The following is a 26,586-nucleotide window of genomic DNA, read 5'->3' on the forward strand; positions in this document are numbered from 1 at the left end:
TTTAACACATTATTTAATGACTTATGTATGTTATACTTTGGGACATATATTTTATATGGAAGAAAAAAAAATGGTTTTCAATCATTTAAATGTTATATATATTAAGACAAATTGCCCACAACCTATACAATGTATTTATCTGTAGTGAACTTGAGATCTCAATACAAGGTTTTAATGAGGTCTGATGAGCGCTATAATCAGGACAGCGCTGCCATCTACTGGACGAATAGGTGAATAACAACAACAAGAACGCGAACACGACATCATCATCACATCACTGTCATCATAAACAACAACAACAACAGTAATAATAATAATAATAATAATAATAATAATAATAATAGCCTATAATTAAAAAATGCAGTTGGGTTACACAAATCTGGAAAAAAAAATGGAATGTAAATTTGGGATATATCTTATGGACACATGAGATATCCTCTGTGTGTTAATAAAAGGGCAGCGATAAAATTACAATAAAGAGTAAAAGACTAAATGATCTCATAAAACAGGTTAATAACAGGTCACAAATATGATTGATGATTTTGAGTGAGTTGATTTAATGTGTCGTCAGTCTAATCTCACTCAGAAGGCGGATTAATGTTTCCAGTCAATCCCGCTTCAGCGAATCAACAGGAAATTTCGTAAAAGTGATGTCGTGATGTTGACGCTCCTCACCATTTGTTCTACAGCATCGGTTTTCTCCGTCGTGTCGATATGGCCGTTTCAACAAGTCAGAAGATCACCTTGATCTCTTGCATCGTTCTTTGTATGTCTTTATTTCTACCCAAATTATTTTTACCCAGAGTGAAGAAAGAAACAGCGCAGTCGGAGGGTAAGATGAGACAAAAATGTAATCCTTCATCATCCCTCGTTTAATGTTTCAGTAATGTCAGTGCTGATTTACCATCCCTGTGATCTCTGTGCTCAGGTCCCCTGTTAACCTCTACCAGCTCCTCGTGTGTGGCTTCATAATGTGAGGATCACTTTCATTCCTAAACAAATCTATCCTCATTTATTCCTAACAAAACCTAACACCGTAACCATTGAAAAAAAAAAAAGAATAATAATATTGGATAATTATAACATTATAAGGAGATTTCATATATGTCAATTAGTTTAGTTTAATTTAGTTAATTTTTGTAATTCATATTTTTGATAACCACTGGTTTTATACAGAAAAAAATGAATAGAAATTGCTCTTTTTTTAGTGCAGTGTCTATAAAATAATTATATTTTTTTATTTATTTTTTAAGTCGGACCAGGACATTTTCCTCCCCCACGACACAGACATTCATTCTCTGAAGATCATGATCACTGGGACACAGACTCTCATTACATCAAGCATTACAACCCAGAGGCCATTGCCAGAGCCAAAGGTGTTGGCAAGCCGAATCTCCTGGGCCAGGTCATCCCCGTCTATGGCTTTGGGATTTTCCTTTATATCATCTACTTGTTCTTTAAAGTGAGTCTTACCAGAAGCTATTTGGAAAATGGCTCCATTCAGCAGCTCTCCTGTAAGACTGATTCCCCAAGAGAAAAGATCTAGCAGGCTCTTTAATATATACAGAAATGTTCAAAAGTTTGGGTCAGTTAGATTTTTAATGTTTATGAAAGAAGTCTCTTATTCCTACAATGTTGCATTTATTTTATCAAAACTACAAAAAAAAAAAAAAAAAAAAAAAACAGTAATATTGTGAAATGTTATTACAATTTAAAAGAACTGTTTTGTATTTCAATATATTTGAAAATGTAATGAATTCCTGTGATGCCAATGCTGAATTTTCAGTAGCAATTACAGTACTACAATCTTCAGGGTCACATGAGTCCAGAAATGTCTTTACTGTCACTTCTAATAAATAAAAATATCCTAGCTGAAGAAAATAAATTTCTTATATGTATATGTGTGTGTATATATAGCCATAGGTACGCGCACACACACACACACACACACACACACACACACACACACATATGCTTCAGTTATGCTTACTTTGATCTTTCAACAGCTGACCTCTAAGGACAAACCTCATCGACAAGGTTGCAGATTCCCTATGCTGCAGTCAGAATACACATTTGAAGAGATGCGTGAGTTTACATATACATCAAACCTAGTTAGACAACATTATGTACCTAATAATGATGCTCATCTTAGTAGCACCATATTGTAAAATTGTGACCTTTTTTTAAAATCACATTTCTGTTTTACTCTTATTGCATTCATTCTCAGCATTTCTGTAGCTAAACCACATGCAACTCCAGATAAGGTAGATTAAGATCCTGTCCAAGACATGGAAAGCTTTGTTCTCTCCCTTTTGTTCAACCCGGATTAACAATCAGAAGTAATGTTTTAGAAGGCTAGCCCCTCCTAATACCAATTAACTGCATGTCTTTTGGATCAGTAGTAAGAGGTTTAGCTCTATTCAACAAATGGATACCAAAGGGTGGAGGAGGCAACTGACATAGAGCATCAGTACTGCACTCACTCCCTGTACAGCACGTGTATGAAGAGATCAAACTATCCTTACAATTTTGCTATTTAAATAAATTTATGATTTAAATGAAACTACAAAGTGTGGCGGCCACATGTTTGAGTGAATATCTGTATCTTATGTGACTCTAAACCTCATTCAATTGTCTCCCTGGCAGCTACTTGTCAGCTGGCACAAATGCAGGCCAGAATGAGTGAAAAAGCCAGAGAAAAGAGAATATCTAAAGTTGTCCACCCATCTACCAGGTAATCAAATCGTATTTCTCTCCTTGCACCATCCAGTATCTTACTGATCCAAGAGCTGACAGAGCACTGACATGATCTGCATGCAACTTCAAATGGAAATTGGAATCCATTTTTTAAAAGGGAAAGTGCTATTTCACAGCATTATGATTCCCAAGAAATGCATTAACTGTTATAATGCATATCTAGAGTGCAGTGTAAGTCACTTTGGATAAAAGGATCTGCCAAATACAAATTATTATTATTTTTAATTCACAGAACATATATCCATATTCTTCTGAGGAAACATATTTGTTTCCTTTTCTATTTTTAGCAGCCTGTGCAATTTGTTGACAAGTTTCAATTATTTTTAAAATAATGAACAACAGTGGTACATTTGTTTTGCAGCTTCATAATTAGAAAGAATGTGTATATTGTTTTTGCAATGATTGTAATAAATTGCTTTTAATAACGTATTTCTGTCTCACCACTGGTTCTGACTTCAGGTCACGCAGGGGCACACGGAGGCGTGAGGAGAAAAAGCTCAAACAGCTGAAGGAGATCACCCAAATGATGCGGGAGAGACAGTTACGAGAGGAAGCTTCGCCAGAGGAGGAGGCCGAGGAGGCCCCCTACGCTGCAGACTGGGAAGGTATACTTCAAGGCTTTGTGTTGGGTCCGCTGTTGTTTCTTGGTCCTTGAATTACATTTTATTTACTACTTCCCAAGGCTATCCAGAGGAGACCTACCCAGAGTATGACATGACCTCCCGCAGACGCAGATTTCCTAGTGTTATACTTGAAGAACCAGACCAAGTCATACTCACAGCAGAGGAGCTTGCTGAGAGAATGGAGAAGGAAGAAGAAGAGGAGGAGGAGGATGAGCCTGATGAGGAGGTGAAAGTGGAGAATGATGAAGGAGAAAAAGAAGAGGACGACAAAGAAGAAGAGGAATATGAAGAGGATGAGGATGAAGATGAGGAGGAGGAAGAGGAGGATGAGATTCGAGAAGACCAGCCCTGTCTTCTTAAAAGTATTGATGAGGATGATGAGAAACTCGAGTACCCTGGTGAAAACGAGGAGGAGCAGAAACCAAGCAGGAGAAGACGACAAATCACTTTTAGCGATCACAGACACGTCTTCCATTATCCAAAGGGTGGAGCTGTTGGCTGCAAGTATGAGAAAGAGGAGGAAGAAGAACATGATGGAGAAGAAGAAGAGGAGGTAGAGGATGATGGGGCAGGGAATGAAGAGGAAGAAAACGGTGATGAAGAAGACTGTGAAGAAGAAGAGGAAGATCAACATAATGAAGATGGGCAGAGTGAGACAGAGAAGGAGGAGGAGGATCCTCTGATGGAGGCCGAGAGCCTGGGATTTAATGATGAAGTGGAATGTGAATCGGAGGAACAGGAAGTAGACCTCCTTGACTTCCTACAAACATACCAACCTGAGGTAACTATCATCTCCAACAAGTCAGAATCTACCAAAGCTCAAGCCTCTGGGACTCTTCGAATGCGTCACAAGAAACAAAAGGTGAAGAAGTGACCAGCCTGGGAAAAAAAAACAATAGTCTTGTGTTCGTTTATCCTGTAGTTTAAAAATACCTTCCTGTGAATCTTTCTTGCTTTGCTTAAGGAAACCGTTTCTCTGTAACTATCTAGGCTTTTATGAGATCTCTTTCATCTGTTTCCAAGAACAGCTAGAGAAGATTTTAGAGTATGTTGTGTCAAAAATGGACACTTTCAAGACCCTTTTTCCAAAAAAAGTCTTTGCCAATAAAACATTTCCAAACAGAAATGGCTTTGTGTGAACATTATTTCATGAGCTGTAAAGCACTGTACCACAAATGCAATGATTTCATCTTAAATATTTGAGATGCAAAAATTCACATTCAGTTTTATTTTGAGTACTGTATACAAACACTGTATACTGACCACTGTACACATTTTACAAAACAGTGTGACATAACAGTTATACATTATCACTTTAACACAAGAGTGGTGAGATTTTTTTCCCAAACAATGAAAAATAGCACTAATTTTCAGTTTTTTACCATTTAGAGCGAACCCAAAAACTGTTATAGCATTACATGAAGTATAGAGAGTGCTGGAATGGTTTCACGAGGCAGTTAAAAAACAAACTTTAATAACTTACACAGATTTCTTTGCAAATTGGCCAAAGAACTTTACATATATTTTATACATTTTCCTTTAAAAAAGTAATATTAAAAAAACTTTTCCAGGGGAAAGACAGATGTCTGAAGCCACAACATTTCTATGACAAAAAGAATAGTAACAAAAAAGGTATGCCATTTACAGCAAATTTAATCTCTTTATACTGGATAAACAATCGAAATATTAGTTGTTGTTGTTGTTTTAACTTAAAATGCACAGTTTTGTGCAATTAAGAATATTTTGTGTGATGGACAACAAACTTGATATTTTTCAAAATTAAACCAAGGGGCTCTCAGCAGGGAAAAAAATGATGATAGATTGATTTCTCTAAAACACATTCATTTAACACTAACGTTATATGATTTCAGACAATGAAAATATATCTTTATCTCCGGTTTCCAAAACGTTTTTGTGACGTTTGACTGAAATGAAAAACAGTATGATAAAAAGAAACCTTGAGTCGTGCTAATGCATAATAGAGCAGATCTAGTAAATCAGTGTGGCCATATGAAGACTATTCAAGAATAGTTTGGCTTTAAGGGCAGTGTGTGCAGCAGGTTTTATGTTTTGTTATGTTTGTAGTTCAGTTGCCACACTGATAACTCAGCTTCACTTATTCAATTTCTTCATTCATCAGCATTGTTCAGCAAAGACACAGAAGTGTTCAATACAATTATAGATGATGATGTGAGTTTTGTCTAAATTCCACGCTGATGCTTTGTTCGATCCACAGATTCACAATTATCCTCATGCAGCAGGAAATTAAATAGATGACTTGAACCAACTATGTTGCTAAGTACAGTATGTTTGCATGCACAGTTATAATCAAACTACAATCACTTTATCAAGTTCTGATAGTCCGACCCCAAAAAATCAGACTGGTTAAATTTCAGTTGGACTAAAATGTTTCTATGGCAAATTACTAATGTAAGCAGCCAGAAATCCAACTTTTAAAAGTGCATGTAAACAACACTGGCTTAAGAAAACAATGTAGCATCTCACCAACTTCAAGCATCACAAGTGTTTCATCCAAAGGCACAATATTTACAGCTTTCCACCATTCATCTCTGAATAAAGTGCTCAGTACATTCCCCTACAAATGTAGTGGGTCAGTATGAGGTGATTACAGTATGTACTTACCCTGGTATTGACCCTCACATAAACACACTTCTTCCACCATGTAGGACTTCAGGGGCTTTCACACCAGAGCTTCTGGTGTGGATCTGGATATGGTGAACCATTCATTTTGGTTTGTTTAAATTATATAAATGTCATTTTTGGGTCTCATGTTCCCTTGAAAACTGTAGATAAACCGTTTGCAGAACTGTGCAGATGGACACAAAGTGATAATGATGACATCTATTTTGTGGAATTGTCACACATTCATCAAATGATTTTTTTTAAGAAATCCACACCAAAAGCTCGAATGTGGAGGCACCTTGGTCAGGCTTTGTGCTTGAAGCACGGGGAATTATTGGCATGGGGTAAGACACAAGCAGCAGATGGTATGGAAATCTATAAATACATAAATAGTGGATAAATATGTCAGACTGTCATACTTCATACTGGCTTCGGAGTCCTTGTGAAGAATGAACTGATACATTACATATGTAAAAGACATTGTATGAGACAAGTGACTTGTAGCTGAAGAAATGTCACATATGGAAGTCATATTGCAAAAAGTTCATTAAATCAAATATCCAAATTGTTACATCACAGCTACATGTTATTTTTCTTGTGAAAAATCATAACTGATAGGTTAGTAAACATTAATTATTTTAGAATTATGACCATGGCAAAATGATTTTAGTTTTTAACCTTAGGGACAGAAGTACTACTGTAAAAGATCCTTATTTGAACATTAGCAAAAGTTTAGTTTTAGCTTGACGGTTAAGTAAAGAAAGTGAGTAAGAGATTTTTGACTGTCAATTAAACGAATGCATCCTCTTCTGATAAACTCCCACATTTGAGCTTTGAAGTCTTTGTGCTTTCCCCCAACTGTGATGCCCTTTTTTAAAAAGTAGAAATGCCACCTTGCTCAGTCATATTCGCACAAAGAAACAAACTCGATACGCAGTCATGCCTCCAATGGAGGATCTTGAGAGAGGGACCCAGCTGCTTTGGAGTTCACCACAGCCCTTTACTCAGTGATTGGGACTGTAAAGCAGTCTGGCTAGGTCCTTTCGTTCTTGTGGCTGGCAGTGAGAGATGGCTACTCACAGGCTAGCTTGCTGTCAAAACTGGACAGAGCAATAGCAAATGCCTGCAGGGCACACATGGGGTAGTTGTAGTCCATTGTAAAGACGTCCTCTGCTACACGACCAAACTGCATCACAATGTAATCCGCTGCATTCATGAAAGACAGAATACAGGGATGAGAATACAGACAAAACAAACAGGTACTTCTCTGTGTGGTTTCTAAAAAACAATCCATCTCTGGAGTATGTAGTGGTTGGACACTTTTGGACACTATTTCAAAAATACTATTTCGAATATCTGATTTTCATTGCATTGCAGATACAAAATATCAAACAGAGTGGCTTTGGCAAACAAGTCATGCTAGCACTTTTCTGAAACACTCTTTTCAGTTATTTTAGACAGGTATTTTTAGATGGATGTAACATGAAATCAGTTTACAAAAAATATATTTTGTAAATTTCCTACTGTAAATATATTAAAACTATTTTTTTTATTAGTAATATGCATTGCTAAGAACTTCATTTGGACAACTTTAAAGGCGACTTTTGATTTTTTTGCATCCTCAGATTACAGAATTTCAAATAGTTGTATATTTACTGTTATATACTGAAACCTAACAAACTGTGTGTGTGTGTGTGTGTGTGTGTGTGTGTAATTCTACAACATGAATTACATTTTAAGGCTTATATTTTTCTAAAACGAATATTGTTGTTACCTTGTAAACCATGCAAGCAGTACACAAAGCTTAAGATGATCATTTTTAACTCACGGTCATTGTCATGAATGATCTGAAAATTTTTGACAGATGCTTGGGTGACCCTGCCATGGAAGTTGAGCACATATGATTGTGTATCATCGTTCCAGACCGGCGTCTTGTTGTGAAGCTCTATCACACTCTCAGTGCTTTTGTTCTGCCATCGAGCCAGTAGAGACTCGTGGTCCTGCAAAACAACAGACAGATGTGGGGGATTAGCTTTCCATTAGAGCATGCAACTTTGCCACTAATGCTAACATTTGTATATAAAAAATAGGCCAAGGATCACTGGTTGCCTCAGACTAATGTTTTACATAAGTAATACATTACCTAGTATTTTACTGGTCATGTAACACAAATGATAACATCTAAATTAACAAATTGAAAAAGATTTCCACCTTGACATCCTTTAACAGCCTTTGATCAAAGTTTTTTTGATTAAGTATTTTGTATTTAAAAAAATTACAATGAACCTTTTGAGATTGTAGCTAATAACAGCCTATTTAAACACAACTATAGGCCTACATGCTGGATTATGCATTATGCTATCTGAAACAGCCCTACACTCACATTTCGAGGCCTGATGGAGACTCTTTCATGGTCCATGTTCATTCCGGGAACAATGACGCTCATCTTCCGAGGCCCCTTGAACCCTAAAACATTAGTTTCCTGCGGAACAGAACACAAACATCCGAATTAGTCACCATGTTTATATACATGTGACCCAAATCTACTCACTGAAGAGAAATTCTTAGAACTCATTCATCTACACTAGCATTTTATTTCCTGTTTTTCCTTCATCAGTGGTATTGCTATGCAAAAAAACAGCCAGCAGAGGTCAGGCTTGGCTCATGGTTGCTTGTGGCTCTGAAATGCAGGGCCCTCAGGGCTGGGTGCTGGCTCTGTGCTGGCCATTGACCGAGATCATGCTCACAAACTCACGTAGCAGATTGCGGCAAGCTCCTGTCGTAGATTCCCTGCTTCTAGGCTGGAGGTGGTCTTGACTGGGTTCACACCGCTGTCATATACCGTAAACTTGGTACCCATAAGGTTTGATCTGTGGGGATGACATCGTACTTACTGATGAAGTTCTTACAATGAAGTTTTCAGCGTGTCACAGCAAAGGAATGAAGCTCCCAAAGACTGTCAAGAATATGTTCAGGCCACATTTCACACCAAAATCAAAAGAAGAAAAATAATACAAATTAAAGTTTTTTTTTTTTTTAGTACTAATAAGAATTATGGAATAGTAACATATACAAAATCAAAGATGTATGTTTTTAAGCAGCTGTAATGAGACTCAGACATTAGAACGCACACAGTGGCTTTCTCCTCATATGAACGAGGACACTCCTGCACAACAGCAATGAACCCAATTACAGTTTTAAATAGGTTCACACAGACTCATTAAAGGTCCCTCTTGAATGTTTAGACAGAGACAGATGTCTCTTGTCTCTAAAAAAACAGCATAGTTTTAAGTTACGCTACTGTATCTTATGAATCACGCGACACAATGAAACCTCTTTAAATCTACCTCAGTTTGCCAATAAAGCTCTCGCCGCCCCGTGATAGGTCAGTAGGGTCGATGGAGATGAGGTAATTGGATGTTTTGCTCTTCTTTCTCTTCCTCCCGGCTAAAAGGAAAACCTAAAGTATAACAGAATTTAATTGGACACCGAAACAGCAGCACAAAACGGACATCAAAAACATCCGATAGAGATTGAGACATAAACAAACAAACAATCAGAGACGGCGTTTCCATATATTGTTTTGAGAAATGACAACCAACTATATAACACATATAGATATACATATACATATAGGGAAGTTGGCTATATGTATTATTCTACAAGGTAAAAAAGATGGCTATAAAACATGGCTTTTAACATATGATTTTTGATTTTAGGATAAGCATTTACCAAGCGCAGCAATATTATGCTGAGTTGTCATTTAGCTCTCCCTGCAGGCTAAATATGGTTCCTTTCATCAGAATCAATCATTTCAAGCCCTTTGGCAAATTGGAAGAATGGAGTGTCACTGATTGGGCTTGATTGCTGGTGCTAAACAACGATGACTTATATACAATGACGAATAATCATTGTTTCGGTGTGTCTGACCTTCTTGCCATCCTCTCTCTCCAGATGGAGGTAGTAGGTGGGGTACATCCCCCTGTCCATGCCCTTCTTATCCCGTGTGATCCTGCATTTCACAGCCACTCCTTGAGGTGCGGGTCTGAGAGTGAACTCCTCCAGGTCATCTACGTCGATGGATGGTTCATTGGCCAATGGGCTGGAAGCTGAGGTCGCCTCCTGTCATTGATTAGGCAGATACAGATTGATCCCAGTCAATTATAAATTTACGTTAAGAGAAGGGTGCAAAGTGTAAATAAATAAATATATATATATATATATATATATATATATATATATATATATATATATATATATATATAAATAAAAAAGTATGAGACATGAGGAAAAAAAGCTGATTTAATAATAAATAAATAAAAATCTGAACACCCACTGAAAAATAAGATATGTGTTATATTTAAACCTTGAAAGCAACAAGAACAACAAATTGTGAATAAAAAAAAATGTTCACATAAAAGTGTGAGTTGAACTTAATTGCACAGATTACATTATATAAGCATTTTCACTAGTGCACTCATTGCTTGACATTTGGACCCCAGTGTATATTAATCAAATGTCCCTGTGGTCTGAAATGTAAGCAGCTGGATTAAAATGGAAATGTTAAAGAGCAACAAAGCAACCCAGTGACGTTATTAGGTTCAGGCCCAAGAGACATGGATGAGCAACTACACAACCAAATGAATAACATCCGAATTTAGACTCCCATGAAATTAGTTTACTGGAAGAACTCGGATAACAGACAAATAACATGAGGGAAAAAAATATATATATAGTAAATATATATATATATATATATATATATATATATACACACACATATAAATATGAGATAAGGACCATTTCTTTAAAGTTTACAGATTTTAGTTTAATGTTTTTTTTTGCAGTGTGACAAATAAATACAATTTAAAAAATCTCCATGTAGTCTCTCAAATAATAAAAGCATAAAAATAAACTTGAATTTTTTTTCTTCAGAATATATTACAGTCACAATGCATAACACTACAGGAATTCTCCCAATTTGACTTATCTACTAATACAGTTTTCTTAGTAATAGATTTTTATTTTCTACAAAACACTGTACATTGTGATCACCAGTGAAACAGTGGTAAGAGCAGGGGTTTCATACAGGCATGGTTTCCATCAAGTTATTTTAAGAAAGTAATCATTTCTCCGTTGCCATAGGAAACAACGGGACTCTGACCCTCTGTTTTCAGCATTGCAGGGTTTGTGCCAAGATAGACACAAGAGAATACATCCTAGCATGACAATCCACAGACTGCTTGTGTCAGCATTGTACATGTAATATAACTGGACACAGATGAGTTCACATTTGGAGCTAACGCACATATACTGCTCAAAATAGCAGGCAAGCTTCAGTTTAGACATCAAAGGACAAGGAATGACCTTCACTATGCAAAAGTGCAGTTGGGGAATCAACAAAAATGATATAAATTTGGTCAGCAATGCATTATATACTGTGGGTGTCAAGTCAGACTCTTATTGGTACTGAACTGCATCTAATCCACAGATCTTTAACTTTTTTGCAGGCCAAGGTCCCTTTGGTGTACTTAGTGACAGAACAGTGACCCTCTAGTACATACTGTAAAAAGAGTTTTATATATTAAGCATGACAGCATTAAGCATCTCATAACTTGTATATAGTACCATACTAACGCATTTCCATACATTATGATGCTTAAAATAATCATTTGAATCCATATTGAATCATATCTGTACAGGTATTCAAAGTCATATGTATATAACAATATAATTTTAAAGGATTAACTTCTTTAAAAAAAATCTAATGTGGGAGGAACAATGAAACGTTTTTCTGACTTCCACCTTCTTAATTTTAGCTTAAGTTCAAATTTTTTTACTATTTACTACTATTTTTATATAATGCATACTTTGAAGTGCAAAAACCACACACACACACCTTTCCCCCCCAAACAAAACGACAAAATACACTATATTCAAAAGATCAAGAGTTTTTATTTATTTGACCAAAACAATAAAATTGTGAAAACTCATTACAATTAAATATAATTGTTTTCTATTTTAATGCATTTTAAATGTAATTTATTCCTGTTATGGTAAAGCAGAATTTTCAGCAGCCATTACTCCAGTATTCAATGCTTTGAAGCACAAGAAATTTCAACATTTCTTATAATCAGTGTAATAGATAATGTCTTTACTGTCACTTTTGATCAATTTAATGCATCCTTGCTGAATAAAAAAAGAAATAAATGGCATTTCTTCAACAAAAAAAAATGTATGACACCAAAGTTTTGAATCGGATATTAAATATTTATCTTCAGTCTCCTCTTAGTTATGAAAAGGTAATTATGGTAACCATTATTAACAGTCTACCTTGCTGGACTTTTTGCTGGTGGCAGATCCAGGTCTTGTGTTGCTGTTGAGCTGAGATGAACTTGAGCTGACCAAATCATCTTCATCCTCTTCTTCATCAAAGTTCATGCTACTGGAGATTCCTTTGAACAAGATAAAATATTGAGGAGTTAATTAAATAGTGTGTCAAAAGCAGAACATGTGGAGAGAACAGCAGCAGGCATTAAGCAAACATGGAGGCATTATGCAGTGCAAATAACTGCACTCTGATGCCAAAAGAGCATTAGACACAAAACCAACGGATTACATTTAGGATAAAAAAAAAAAAAACACCACTCCTAGTCAGTTCTATGAATTAGCAGAAAAATTGAAAATTATATTAAGACAAAATTATTGTCCATAGTCCAGATCCAATCATACCGATTCTAATAAGTCATGCAGACAGTAAAGACATGATTTAATCCAAATATGTCACAGAAGGAGGAGAGAGAGGCAGACACTGAATCTAAGTGCTATATAGCATGTAAGATCTCAAAGTGTTTGTCACCAGATGATGTTATTATAGGAACATGACGTTGTGTTGCATGTTAGGCGATCGGTGATACTGAAGAACAATCTACAAATCTGCATGTCTCAAGATGGCAGCATTCTCTCCATCTGTCTCTCTCTCCGCTCTCGTTTGCGTTACCCTGAGGACTATCACTGGTGTACCTTTCTTCAGCATGGTGACCCGTAGGTCCTGTTTGCCCTGTGACTGTGTGTTGCCCACTGCCTCACCCTGGCCCTCTGCCTCACTCTCCAGGGCAGGTGAGTGGCCCACTGTCAGGATCTGAATCTGGTTGCCCAGCTCCTGACCCTCATCCTGGAAGGCAGCGGGCCCATCAATTCCTGTGGTACCACCACAACACAGTAACACTGTTAACTCTACTATATCAACCAACCTGTCTCCACTTTGGTATCACACAAATGATGGCATTCATGGAAATATGGAGACAGACATTTAAATCATAATGCGTGAATGACTTGCTCTGCAGTATTAGGGTCTAAGTGATGGTCCTTTGTTTTTACCGGATTATTTAGATTTTTTTTAAATGCTTTTTAAAAGTTTCTTATGCTCATCAAGGCTGCAATTATTTAATAAAGAAAATACAGTAAAAACAGTAATATAGTGTAAATATTTTAAAATTAATTTTATTCCTGTGATGACAAGTCATTAGTCCAGTCTTCAGTTTCATGTTCTTAAGAAATCATTCTAATATGCTGATTTTTTTTTTTTTTTTTTTTTGCTAAGTTATTATCAATGTTGAAAACAGCTTTAGCTGCTTAATATTTTCGTGGAAATGAAACAATTTTTTTCAGGATTCTTTAATGAATAGCACGATTAAAAGGGGAGCATTAATTTGAAATATAAATCTTTGGTCTTAACTCTCAATTTTGATTAATTTGATCGGAATAAAACTATTTATTTATTTTCCCTTTTTTTTTTTTAAGAAATCAACATATTAGAAGGAATTTTAAAGTATCATGTGACACTAAAGAGTGGAGTAATGGCTGTTGATGACTCAGCTTTGCTACCACAGTAATAAATTACACTTTAAAATATATTCAAATTGAATATTTTTTAATTGTAAAAATATTTCAAATTATAGCTATTGATATTAATTATTAATTTTACCATTACAATATAACAATATTATTATTTATTTTGATCAAAGACAGCCTTTGTAAGCGTTAGACTTACAATATTTTAAAAACACACAAAAATATCTTAATTATTCCAAACTTTTGGCTGGTAGTGTATGCAATATATAACCTTCTCAATTAGCTTTTCATGTGCTGATGCTTTTAAGTGCCCTTGGGGTTTCAAGAATTGTCTTTTTATCAGATGCTCTTATGTCAGCCTGGATTCTATATTTCACCCAATAGTCACTATAAGTGAAAGAACATGTTGTCCCAGTCAAGCACAGCTACATGCAACCGTCCAGATTATAGCTAACATCTATCCATGCATCCAACCAGGCCATATCAAGTCATTATAGCTACTGAGACCCTTCTTTCCCCCTCCAGGGATTCGTTTGCTGAACAATGTCAGAGAATTAGCCCGGACTAGATGGCTGAGAGGCATTAGTGCTTGTGATTGCAGAATAATCAGTACTGCATTTAGACGCTGGGGCTCCCTAACAAGGTAAGTAATCATCAGAGAAAAAGCCAGAGAGACAGAGAATATTGATTAATCAAGAATAAAATGAACAAGATTCTTGCATCAGCTTATTCTTTCACAGCTTTGGGTTGAGAAACAAATCTATGATTTGAAATCATCATTTGTGAGTCACAGATCTGTTTGTGCAGGTTATTCTGCAGATAAAGCAACATGACCTGTGTCAAGGGCTGCTACACGATTGTGGGGGAGATGATGTTCTGCTATCACAGTCTCAGAAGCACCATAATAAAAGAGCAACAGGTGACTAAATACTGTAGCTCTGTTCAGACAAGCAGAACTTTTTATTATTATTATTTTTTAAAGCATATCTGGCTCAATTAGTTTCAGTTTTTTGCAGTCTTTTTCTTCTTTCTAACCACATCCATACCCGTTTCCAGATAAATGTTGTGTACATCAAACCTACTTTGTAAAACTAAAGAAAGCAGTCTTCAAACCTAGATTGGTAAAGTTAAAACTACCAAACATGTTATTTTTACACGAAGTGCTTACAGTAGGTTCTCTTCTCACAAAATAGAGGGCTAAAAAAGAATAAGTCCTAGAACCCAGAAATAAATGTTATTCTTTGAACTTCCAGTTCCATTGTCCTGAAGTTAATACATGGGTTTTTAGTTAAATGCCTGGAATAAGGTCTGAGGCTAACACTTGCTTTGCACATTTTATTCAAGATAACACCACCAGTGATTATTTTTTTTTTTTAAGTATTAACTTGTCTTGAGAAAGGTGGTTGCAAACAAGTGTATAATTGGGACTAAAGAGGTTGGTGGAGACATTAATGTGATCACCCAGAACAGGAAAACTACTTGCTTAGATCTTACTTAGAACTACTTACTTATAAAATCTAATAATAACTAGTTTGCTTTTAAATGCACAGACTCGTTGTGTTTACAGTATATTCAAAGTCTCGCGAGCCATTCTAAATCAAACTTGTAGATTTTAAATAAATATGCTGCGGATTATTGACTTTTGGTGATTGTATTTATACTTCAAAATTCATAAAAGTTGTGTTCATTTGTAGAGATTATCTTGATAAACAAAATATTTAAGAACTATAAACTTTTGTCGGTCATAGATTATTTTACGCAGTGATCAAAAGGAAATGGAAAATCCTATTGGCTTTTTGTCAATGGCTAATTCCAGGTTTCTGGGTTGGTCTTTGAAAGCATACCATCCCTGCAGCACTTTATTATTGTAATGTAAAGCAACACCTTCAGCATATGAAAGCAAAAAATAAATGTTTTCGCCCCCAAGAAATCCAAATGCTCCCTTGTGTGTCATACTGGTGCTGAAGTTGAGCTAAAAGCATCACCACTTGATGGATTGAGCCCCTGCGCCTATTTGTCTATTTCATGAAAGTTTGTGTCTTGTATTGATGAAGGCTGCAGTAGGTCATCTCAGAACTGCTCTTGGCAGGCAGACAGTGGCTGCTCTTATAAGGAGTATTAGAAGGGATTTTGTTTTTTTCTTGAAAAAATATTGGCAGTACAACAGCAGTTTGGTTCCTCTCCAGGGGTGCGATCATTAATGCCATGTGCCACGCTGTCATTGACAGAGAAAGCAGTGAAAACCCTCAACACACTCTCAAAGGGAAATGGATTTAGATGAGGGGAAATTAAATACAAAAACAGTACAGGGAACAGGAAGACATGATAAGATTGTTTGTAGCTGTGGAAGTTAAAACAAACACACTCCATGAGAGATGGCAGATTACAATAGCTGATGTTTGACTGGAATTATGTGCTTTTTATTGGTTTACTTTTTTCCAATTTGCAAGCAAATTAACTATGTTTTAAACCTGTATGACTTTTTTTTTCTTCTGATGAACACAAAAGAACACACATGGAGGAATAATAAGTTTCAAACTGGTAACAAAACAATCACAGAGCTTCCCCCTTATATAATGACAGATTCTACAAAACCTTTAGATAAAAAGCAAATGCTTTTTATTGCATTGTCATTTTATTGCATCAGGGTTGTTGTTGTTTTTTTCAAGCAAATAATTATAGAAATTTGAACAGAATTTTTAAAGCTGAACATAATAAATGGACAAGAGAGTTAGATTTTCAACAAATTACTATCTCCAATCTTCGTTCTGCTTTAAAATAATTATATGTGAATAAATCGCCAGGTCCAGATCATATTTCTCCGTTGTTTTTAAAATTAGCGGCTGATTTTATTTATCTATCTCTGACAAATCAGTTTAATTTTTCATTAACTAATACAATCCCTAAGATCTGGGAATCAGCATTTGTAGTTCCCCTGTCAAAGGGGTTGATGCTTCTTTAATGGATAACTATAGACCCTCATCTAAGCTCCCGATGTAGAACCCAATGTGTACAGATGGAAGGTGTTTAGTCAGATCCTCTGGAGGTTGTTAAGGGAGTCCCACAAGGATCTGTGTTGGGGCTGTTATTATTCAGTAATCTGCCTTAATTTTAATATTGATAATGCAAGGTTCGATTTTTATGCAGATGATACTATCATCTATTGTTCACCCACCTCTAAGCAGCAATCTTTTTTATTGCTTTTTTACAGTCTGCTTTTGATATTATCCAACACAGGTTTTGTGATTTGAAGCTGGTTTTAAATGTTGGAAAATCAAAATGCATGTTATTTTCAAATTCTAAAACTTCTCAAGAAAACTCTATTGTTCTTCGGACTTCTCAGGGGAGCCAAGTTACTTCGATGTCAGAGTAAAAATACCTGGGTATTATTATTGATAACACATTACATTAAGTTGTGCTTTTCATTCTGTGGGAGGAAGAAATTAGGGTAACACTTTCTAAGAAGCCTGTATTTATAATACATTATAAGGGTATTCTTAAGGCATTATAATGCATTATTTAAAAAAAAAGTATAATTTATCATAAAAACAATCACTTATTTGTGTTTTAAGTTTAAGAGTATGATTATTTATAACACACAATAAACACCATATTAAATCTACTTAATTTATAGTATAATGGGCTGTATCAATCTTGACATTTAAGATCTGGGCAGTATCTTACTACACCTTGTGAGTGGTTAGATGTTGAGTGTTATTTGAGTGTTTCCTGTGGAGCTAATGCTAATTAATTGATGTTAGCGTAATACTACAACTGAAAAAATGTGATGTTTTACATGGTTACATTTTTTTTTTAATGGCCCCTTAATCAATCGACTATAAGCAACTTTGCAACTACATGCCAATTAACTCTCATTAGAGTATTAGTATGCTCGAATGGTCAAATCTAGTGTAGTAGAATAAGTTGATGTACTTGCAAAGACACTTAAATTCAGTTTATCTGTTTGTTGACCATCAAAATAAAGTATTAGCATATATTTACAGTAGCAGACAAACTAATAGTCTAATGACCGGTAGTTGATATGTAGTTGCAGAGTTACTTATCAACAGAAGTCTAAAGGGTACCATCAAAATAATCAAACCGATATTACAATAAAAATAGTTCAAAGCAAACATGTCATATTACACATTCATATGATCTGATATCTGATCTTATGGCTGTTTGAGAGTATTGTTATTATTATTATTATTAGTATTATTATTATTACTACTACTTATAAGTGGTCTTTGACCGCTTTAAGTAACATAAGAAAAATGTCAAGATACAAGACTTATAATACAAAAATTATAACTATGAGAAATATAATCCATTGTAAAAGTGGATGCAACATGTTCATTGTGTTACACATCATCATACTCTTAAAAGTTATAACCACAAATAAGTAAACATAATATATTACAACTGTTTTTATGAATATTCATGAGATGATACAACATATAAGTTTTTTTTATATTGCATTATGCATTCATTATAATGCCTTAAGAACACCATTATAATGTATTATAAATACAGGCTTTATACAAAGTATTACTGAAATTAGTGTCTGTTTTTTTTTGTTCTACCGGTTCTCAATTGTGTGGATAAAGTGTATCAGCATGCTCCCTCTTATCTTCATGCCTCCTTGGATGTTTTGTGCCATGGTGCTTTGAGATTTATAACAGATTGTAAATTTTCCAACACATTTTTGTGAACCAAACAAAAGAGTTGCAAGACCTTCTTTGAGTGTTTGGAGGAAATGCATATCTATTGATATTAAGCCATTTTATCTCTGCTGTTTTATTCAAAAGATTTTGTCTGACAATTATTAATTACATTCTCAATCAAATTATAATCTTTGTGTGACCCTTGTCAAAACTGATCTTGGTAAAACTTCCTTTAAATATGCCACCACTTCAGATTGGAATCTTCTCCAAAAGGAGACTTATTTTTATATTTATTTTTACTTAATAATCTAGAGAGTGGTGTGTGATTGTTTTAATTGGTTATACATACTGTGTTATGTCAGTTTACTGTAGGTATTGTATGTTGTAACTTTGTTGTTTATTTGTTTACACAAACTTGGCTGCCTATCTTGGCCACGACACTCCCGTAAAAGAGATTTCAATCTCAGTGAGTCTTTTCCTTGTTAAATAAAGTTAATAAATAAATATTTTAAAATTTAATTGGATCCAAACAGCATTGGACTCCATTGACTTTCATTGTATGGGGAAAGAGAACGAGACAGAGAGAAAGAGAGAGAGAGAGAGAGAGAGAGAGAGAGAGAAATTTTCCATAAATCCTTATTTTGTGTTTTACAGAAGAAAGACATACAGGTTTGGAGTGGCATGAGGGTGAGTAAATGATGACAGAATTTTCATTTTAGGGTGAACTGTCCCTTTAAGGCTATGTCATAGTGTAGTATAACAATTAAGCAATGCAGAAAAATAATAAAAATGCTAACTGAAATTGCTGCCTGTATGGCATGCACACATATACTTTATATGCATAGCAACAAGGCAGTTTTGAAATCAATGTGAAAACTCTAGAAAAAAAACACTACAGTTTTAATACTTTGAAAGAAGTCTCTTATTCTCAACTAGGATGCATTTACAGTGGAGAAAATATTTATTTGATCTCCTGCTGATTTTGTAAGTTTGCCCCGAAATTAAGTGTCTGTAATTTTCATGGTACATTTATTTTAACATCTGAAAACAGAATACCAACAAAAATAAAAATCCAGAAAAAACATATCCTATAAAGGTTAGAAATTGATTTGCATCAATAACAAGCTCCTTCCATGTAGTTTGGGGCTGATCCCTCACTTTTCTCATGGTCATCCTTACCCCATGAGACGAGATCATACAAGGTCTACAATCTTGTCTGTGATATCCTTTGACATCTCTCTGGTCTTACCCATGGTGGTGGGAGAGGTTGGAATGGAAGATACAGATTGTGTGGACAGATGTCTTGAACACCTAACGAGCTGAGATAAGTAGTAACTTCTTAAAAGTGGCAGGACTAATCTGTGTTCTGCATGGACACAACTTATTTCACTTACTAAAATGTAAATCAAATTCTAACCTTCATATAATGTGTTTTTCCTGGATTTTTTGGGGTAATATTCTGTTCTATAAATAAATCTGTTAAAATAAATCTACCATAAAAATTACAGATCCTTAATTCCTTTGTAAGAGAAATGGCAAACTTACAAAATCAACAGGGGATCAAATAAATATTTTCCCTATTTGATCAAAAATAGAGTAAATATTCTACTTAAAAAATTGTTACAATTTTAAATAGATTTGTACTATTTTATTATATTTTAACATGCAATTTATTCCTGTAAGTGCAATGCTTAATTTTCTGTAGAGATTATTCCGGTCTTCAGTGTCACAGAAACTATTTGAATATACTGATTTGGTGCTCAGGAAACATTTCAATGTCATTTCATGAAATCAATAATAATTAATATTAATAATGCTGCTTAATATTTTCGTTGAAATCATGAAACCATGATTTTTTATGACAAAGTTCAAAAGAACAGCATTTATATGATATATATATATATTTTTGTAACACTGTAGTATTTAGTATATATAGTAGTATACTTTTGATCGAATTAATGTTCTTGCTAAATAATAATAAATTAATTAATTAATAAATCAAAATTACTGATCCTGAACTTTTGGACAGTAGTGTACATTCATAAAGGAACAAACACATTTTTTTGCATGTTGTTGTGATGAATATGAATATCCTCAATCTTTGTAATGCTGATAATGACACAAACTTAATCACTGGATGGCACAGATGTCCTTTACACATACAGATAAACACACACACACAGCTTTTCATGCACATGCTGGGCCTGATGGTTAACAGGCTGCTCAGCTGACCTTTGTGCTTGCCCTTTTTCTCCTTCTTGGCACTGCCAGTCTGAGGAGTGGAGGTAGGCGGTTTGGTTTTTTTAACCGAGCGAGGAGCCTGAACCTCTGCTACGGCTTTAACTTCTTCCTGTTCCGCTTCTTGTACTAAACGAGGAGGTGCAGGATGAGCCAGCAGGAGCAGAGAAGATAGTGACAGAGAATACAAAAACAAAGGGGGGGGGGGTATATAAGTATATGAGGAGAAGAAAGAGAGTTAGCAAAGACACAAAGCATAAACAAAGCTTACACACAGAAGATAGCTGCAAGCACAAAAAATGAATAATAATAATAATAATAACAAAAGTATTCCACTGCTAACATACACCCCTGGAAGCAATTTTAATTTAAGGGGACTCAGTGCCTGTCAGAACAACCAGGACATCAAAGCTTTAAGACACAATTCATTCCCTCTCACAGTCTGCTTCTTTTAACTGTCCTTCAAGGCCGTGAACTGCTGTGCTTCCTGCAAGCAACAGATCTGGAGGATTCACTCATAAAAGTGCATATTACTGTCAGTTTGAAACTTGTCAATAGCTACAGTACACCACTACCACTGAAAGGCATAAAGAGAGAAAGGTGATCAATGGTTTAGTTATGGAAAGTAACTACAGAGACACTGACTTGCTATTTGTGAAAAGAGAGAGTGACGCAGTGTTAAACAATGAAGTTACGTTTTGTTACTTGCTTTGGGAGACTGAAGGCATCAGTTCACAGGTGATTAAAAGCTTCTCTGTTCAGATTCTGTATATGCCTCTATTTCTGCATAAATGTGCAATGAAACCCTTAAACGTTGTTGTAGTCATTTAAATTATAGGGCCTAATAATTACTCAAGCTTAATAAGCTAAATAAAATCCACAATTAAACCACAATCATGTAAAGTATTGTTAAAGCAAACACTGAAGGAAAGTGTCATTTTCTCCAAGATTATAGCTATAAAGTGTGAGAAAGTTCTTTAAATCATTACATTTGAAATTATATTATAAAATGTAAGGTCTGTTTGCATTTCCTATGTACTGTGTCTCATTCACACAAATAATTGATAATTATCAGACCAAACCTGGTAATTACAGAAAGGCCTGTAACTGAGCTTTCATGGAACTGGATAGGACAAAAATTATGGCATTTTAATTTATGGCATTTATTTATAATTTCATTTTTTATGCAATAACATTGCTTCTGCAATTCAGATTTTTGTGTAAATGCATTTACTGTATGCCCCGTTTTGCAGCAAAATATTCTGTGAAAATGCATCTTATGAGGTATACAGTACATGCCACTTCATATCATCCAATAGGGCTGACAAACACAAATGTACAAAGAAGAAAATAATATGCACAGCATAATCATACAGTTACAATTCACTGAAGCTCATGCTGGATGAGTGCCAAAGACTTTTTGATGAGACAGCACAACACTGAGGGAAACACTGTAAATTATTCATAATACTGTATACAATATACAATACAGTATGCACTAACAGTCCCACAGTACAGGTGTCAAATCATCAGCTGTCAAATCAAATCATCAACTGAATGATGATTTACAGGAATGTTCTGGTTTCAATACCAGTTAAACTCCAATAAATACCAATTTATTAGATACCAATAAAAATTTAACATGTCCCTCAGCTTGTAAAAAGAACTTAAAAAAAAACTCTGCTGATTCTTCATTAGACTGAGGTCGTAGGATCGGTCACACTACAGGAATAAGACCCTAAATTTCTGACACAGTCAGAATGTATTCAAATTCATCTGCATGTCATAATAAGCATTCAAAGACTGCTTACAGTATGCACAGTAGTGCTGTTAATGTTAACTTAAACAAAAAAAATATTAAAAATTGTATCCAGTAATTCAAATCAGGGCTCTGAACCGGTTCAAGGAATGAAGATGAAAACCGGAAACAAACAAAATTTTGACAGGAACAGAACCAGAAACAGAAACAAAATAAAATTTTATAGTTCCGAACAGAATCGAAAATTTGAAATGGCCATTAACCGGTTAATAAGGTTATTTTATCGTTCCATTTAATATTTGAAATTTGCTGTCGAAGAAATAATAATTCCAGCAGTACAGCATATGCAAATGTGACGCTAAGCTAGCGAGTGAAATGTCCGCTCAGCTCTTAGAGTTTATCTGAGGATAAGTGAGATAAATTCAACAGATCACACACCTGCAGCCTTCTGTGAATGGAGAATACTGAAAAACGAACCCATATAGGCTTACATAAAAAGGAATATAGGCATATACACTTAATATATTTCACTTAAATCATATTGACAGATTAACGAAACAAAAGAAAAAGTGTGCTAGATTACGGTTCATTGTGACACGTTCCAAAGTTTTCGGAAAGGAAAACGAAACTGCAGAGAGACGTTTTCTTTATTTTGCAAAAGCGTTACAGTTTTAATTATTTTGCAAAAGCTGACAAATTTGAATAATGTCTTGCTTCTATAACCAATCGGATTTGGTATGACCATCGTGCTGACACAACATAATTTTGCTTTATTAAAGCCTGTACATTAACAAAATAAAATAGAGTTAAAGAAACAAATAAAAAGTTAGACTTGTACATGTTGCGTTCAGAGTGACAGCGCCTCTGTGCTGATACAGCCGATTTGAAGGATGACATTTTATGTAGATAAAAGTACAAACACTATATAATAAATAATATTTTAGAATCCAGATGCGTCGGGAACATGGAAACATTTGGATTCGTGCCGGATGAGAGATGCAGGCATCAGCTTCAGCGTAAATTCATTTGTTTTTGGATTGACGTTTTTTTCATAGCCTAAACTTGTTTTGTTTTCGAGAGAAACTAATAGCTGTTTTTATAATGTTTGTAAACATTTTGCTTTAGACTACAGGCATTTTAGCCTTCATTATTTCGTAAAGTAATAGGGCTAATAAAATGCAATGCCACAACTTAATTTTTTTTTTTCGCTTTCATCCTTGAAATGTGAAATTTAAGGTTAAAATTAATGTTCTATAACTTTAAATAAGATATAAAGGGAATATCGCGAGAACAGAACGCGGGAGATAAAAGTCTGCGCGCAGTAATGAGAGGTAGAGAGAGAGAGAGAGAGAGAGAGAATGACGCACACTGTATAATCAGATGTGGCTAATTCCTAATGTTCACCTCTTGTTTAATAAATCAAGTGTTATGATCTGCCGAGCTCCCTGTCGGTGTCCTCCTTCCAACAAAGCCAACGAGCTAGCGCGGTAAAAACTGTAAACCCTGCATATAGAAACGAAGCACGTTACATTATTATTAGGCAAATTATAGACACATAATATTATTTTTAAAAAAATAACATTATTAACCGGTATTTTTTCCACCCGAACCGGCTTCGGAACGGTAATAATTCAGAGGAACGCAGGAACAGAAACATTAAAATATCGATTCTGCTCGGAGTGAACCGATTTAATTTTCTTTTCGTTTTCAAGCCCTGATTAAAATAAAGCTGAAATAAAAATCCTTGACAACTAACTGAAATAAAACAAAAGTTTAAATTATCATAAAAATGACAAAAGTCAAAATAAAACTAATTAATATATATATATTAGAATTATAAGCTAATTCAAAATATTACACACTACAATAGTATTATATAAATAATACTAAAATGAGACTGGTGCCAACTAGGACTTTAATCAAACCAGATATCTAATACAAATAAGGTAGCCATAATGGCAAACAGAAACCTGGCATAATAATGCAGCATGAATGGCTCACAATGTTTGCTCACAAGTCAGCCAAAATGAAGAAAAGGCTTCTCAAAGTTCAAAGGAAAGACCCCTGACACTAGAAAATGTTTTAATATAGATGACTGAGGTCTGCATTGACATTGTAGGAAGAGTTTATCTAGCACTGAGCAGTCTGAGACAGAGATCAATAGAGTAACTCAAGCCAGTACTGCTGGCAGTATGAAGAATGGCAGCATTGTTTGCCAAATAATAAGCAAACAAGCATTTCCATTTTCAATCATCTGCCTTTGTGAGCCACTCTGTTTGAGCAGCTTGGGTCGATATTAGCATGTCAGCGTAATGACAGCTTGGAATAACGTCTCATGCCCTCAAGAGTGAACGTGACCCTAGAGTCTCTGTGGCATTATGTTTATTTGAAATAGAGAGAGTATTTATTTATGTATTTTTGATATGTGGCTTTGAACTGTACCATGATAGATGGTGCTGCTGTTGCCGCTGAGGTAGCTCTCCACAAGGGGAGCCTGTTCTTCCGACTGCCGAGTCCTGCGCACTCGAGAGCGCCCGTCCAGATTAGACTGCACCATCAGGGGCTCTTGACGTTTCTTTTTCTGCTTCTGTTCCAATAAAGCTCGCTACAAACACACATCAACAGACACATGTGATATTTAGTGTGCAGTCGGTATACAGCCAAACACTACATTATATTAGATGTGTTGGGTAAGTTACTCAAAAAAGTAAAAGATTACAATTTACTGATTACTACTTGAAAACTGTAATTTGATTACATTACTGATTACTGCATGTAAAAAGTAATCAGATTACTAATGACTTTACTTTTAAGCTACTCTGAAAATGTATGAAACTTAAAAAATAAATGAAATTGTACTGAAGAATATTACAAGGTACGAAAACAGCAACTTGACTAATTTAAATTACACCATTTCTAAAACTTAAAGTTCTTAGTATAAACCTGCCTAACAATGAAAAATATATCTTTAAATGTGCCTATACAGTGTTTTATATACAACATTGCTTGCTGAGTGTAGGGTATATGTGTATGCTGGATTAACTGTGTGAGCGTTAAAGATATATAAAACACTGAAAAATATTCTGATAACATTTCAAACCAAAATTGATGAAAATAAATAGCATATTTGAATGCTAAAAATGGATCTTGTTTATTCGTTTACGAAAGTGCACCCTGTTTGTTTTCTTTATTTTACAAAAGCACAACGTTTTGTTGATATTGTGAGTTTACACAAATAAAAGAAGACCCTTCCCAGATTCAAATTATGTATAACACTTGTATGTATGATAACAAATGGCAGAGCATTTTAAGTTCTTTTCTCTGTTATCAGGAAAAATGCAAGTGATCGCGTCGGCACCACCATCGACCCCGCACAAAACGTGATTTTAAAAGGCATAATATATAAGGCATAATATTTTTCCCTTAACACTACATTTTTAACGCAAGTAATGTAATTATATTGACTTTATTAACTGTAATAAAATTACACAAATTTAAAATGTAATGCATTACATTACTGAATTACCAGTAATGCTGCAATACACAGTTACTGTGTAAGGCGTTATACCCATATTATATGTACATATATGTCTGACGTGAAAGAAATGCTAAAATGAAATGTGGGAACAACAAGTAACTGGCACCAAACATATTTATTTCTGAGAGAACTGCCTCTAGCAGTTGCAGTTTAAATCCCATCTTGCCTGGCGAAAAAAAAGGCAAAAAAGGCCCAAGGCATAACAAAATGCTGCCCAAAATTACTGCAGTATTACAGCAAGTATTTTTATTAGTGAACATTATTCATTGTACATGGCAAAGTTTCTGTACGTCTGCCAAAGTTTATTTACATCTTCTGAAGAGAATATTTGAAAAAAAAATAGAGCTAGAGATGAGGATAAGATGCACTCAGGGATGCATTCCTTTGCAATCTCTATATATAAATAATATATTTCTATCAATATCAAAAACTTAAATCGCAGAAGGATACTGCTGTGCAACAATGTGAAAAGCATCTGCAGAATTTTCTGAAATCCTAAACAACTGATAA

At 34.9% G+C, this 26,586-nt stretch overlaps 2 protein-coding genes across 3 annotated transcripts in view; one reads left to right on the forward strand and one right to left on the reverse strand.

Moving 5' to 3' along the window:
* Nucleotides 1–525: 525 nt before the first annotated feature.
* On the forward strand, nucleotides 526–4,506 carry LOC128016319 (protein RIC-3-like). Its single transcript, XM_052600805.1, has 6 exons — nucleotides 526–832; nucleotides 1,254–1,462; nucleotides 2,007–2,085; nucleotides 2,647–2,734; nucleotides 3,217–3,362; nucleotides 3,440–4,506. The coding sequence occupies exons 1-6, from the start codon at nucleotides 715–717 to the stop codon at nucleotides 4,252–4,254; spliced, it is 1,455 nt and encodes a 484-aa protein (XP_052456765.1). The 5' UTR covers nucleotides 526–714; the 3' UTR covers nucleotides 4,255–4,506.
* A 79-nt stretch (nucleotides 4,507–4,585) lies between these two features.
* The window catches only part of LOC128017032 (tubby protein homolog), an 80,729-nt gene continuing 58,728 nt past the window's right edge, over nucleotides 4,586–26,586 (reverse strand). For both annotated transcript variants that reach the window (XM_052602087.1, XM_052602088.1), the window contains exons 3-12: nucleotides 24,981–25,143; nucleotides 20,774–20,908; nucleotides 13,047–13,223; nucleotides 12,357–12,478; nucleotides 9,954–10,145; nucleotides 9,371–9,483; nucleotides 8,779–8,893; nucleotides 8,407–8,505; nucleotides 7,852–8,023; nucleotides 4,586–7,229 (exon numbers count right to left, since the gene is read on the reverse strand). In XM_052602087.1, coding sequence (XP_052458047.1) covers nucleotides 7,096–7,229; nucleotides 7,852–8,023; nucleotides 8,407–8,505; nucleotides 8,779–8,893; nucleotides 9,371–9,483; nucleotides 9,954–10,145; nucleotides 12,357–12,478; nucleotides 13,047–13,223; nucleotides 20,774–20,908; nucleotides 24,981–25,143 — 1,422 coding nt within the window. In that variant the 3' untranslated portion in view covers nucleotides 4,586–7,095. The remainder of the gene's footprint in view (nucleotides 7,230–7,851; nucleotides 8,024–8,406; nucleotides 8,506–8,778; nucleotides 8,894–9,370; nucleotides 9,484–9,953; nucleotides 10,146–12,356; nucleotides 12,479–13,046; nucleotides 13,224–20,773; nucleotides 20,909–24,980; nucleotides 25,144–26,586) is intronic.

This window comes from Carassius gibelio, chromosome A7 (genome assembly GCF_023724105.1).
Source record: "Carassius gibelio isolate Cgi1373 ecotype wild population from Czech Republic chromosome A7, carGib1.2-hapl.c, whole genome shotgun sequence".
Classification (NCBI taxonomy): domain Eukaryota; kingdom Metazoa; phylum Chordata; class Actinopteri; order Cypriniformes; family Cyprinidae; genus Carassius; species Carassius gibelio.

Bases quoted from the DNA above. Each gene is read 5' to 3' on its own strand.
- LOC128016319 (XM_052600805.1), top strand. From the start codon at position 715: ATGGCCGTTTCAACAAGTCAGAAGATCACCTTGATCTCTTGCATCGTT. The intron at 833-1,253 runs GTAAGATGAGAC...TTATTTTTTAAG, and splicing joins AGAAACAGCGCAGTCGGAGG to TCGGACCAGGACATTTTCCT. The intron at 1,463-2,006 runs GTGAGTCTTACC...ATCTTTCAACAG, and splicing joins TCATCTACTTGTTCTTTAAA to CTGACCTCTAAGGACAAACC.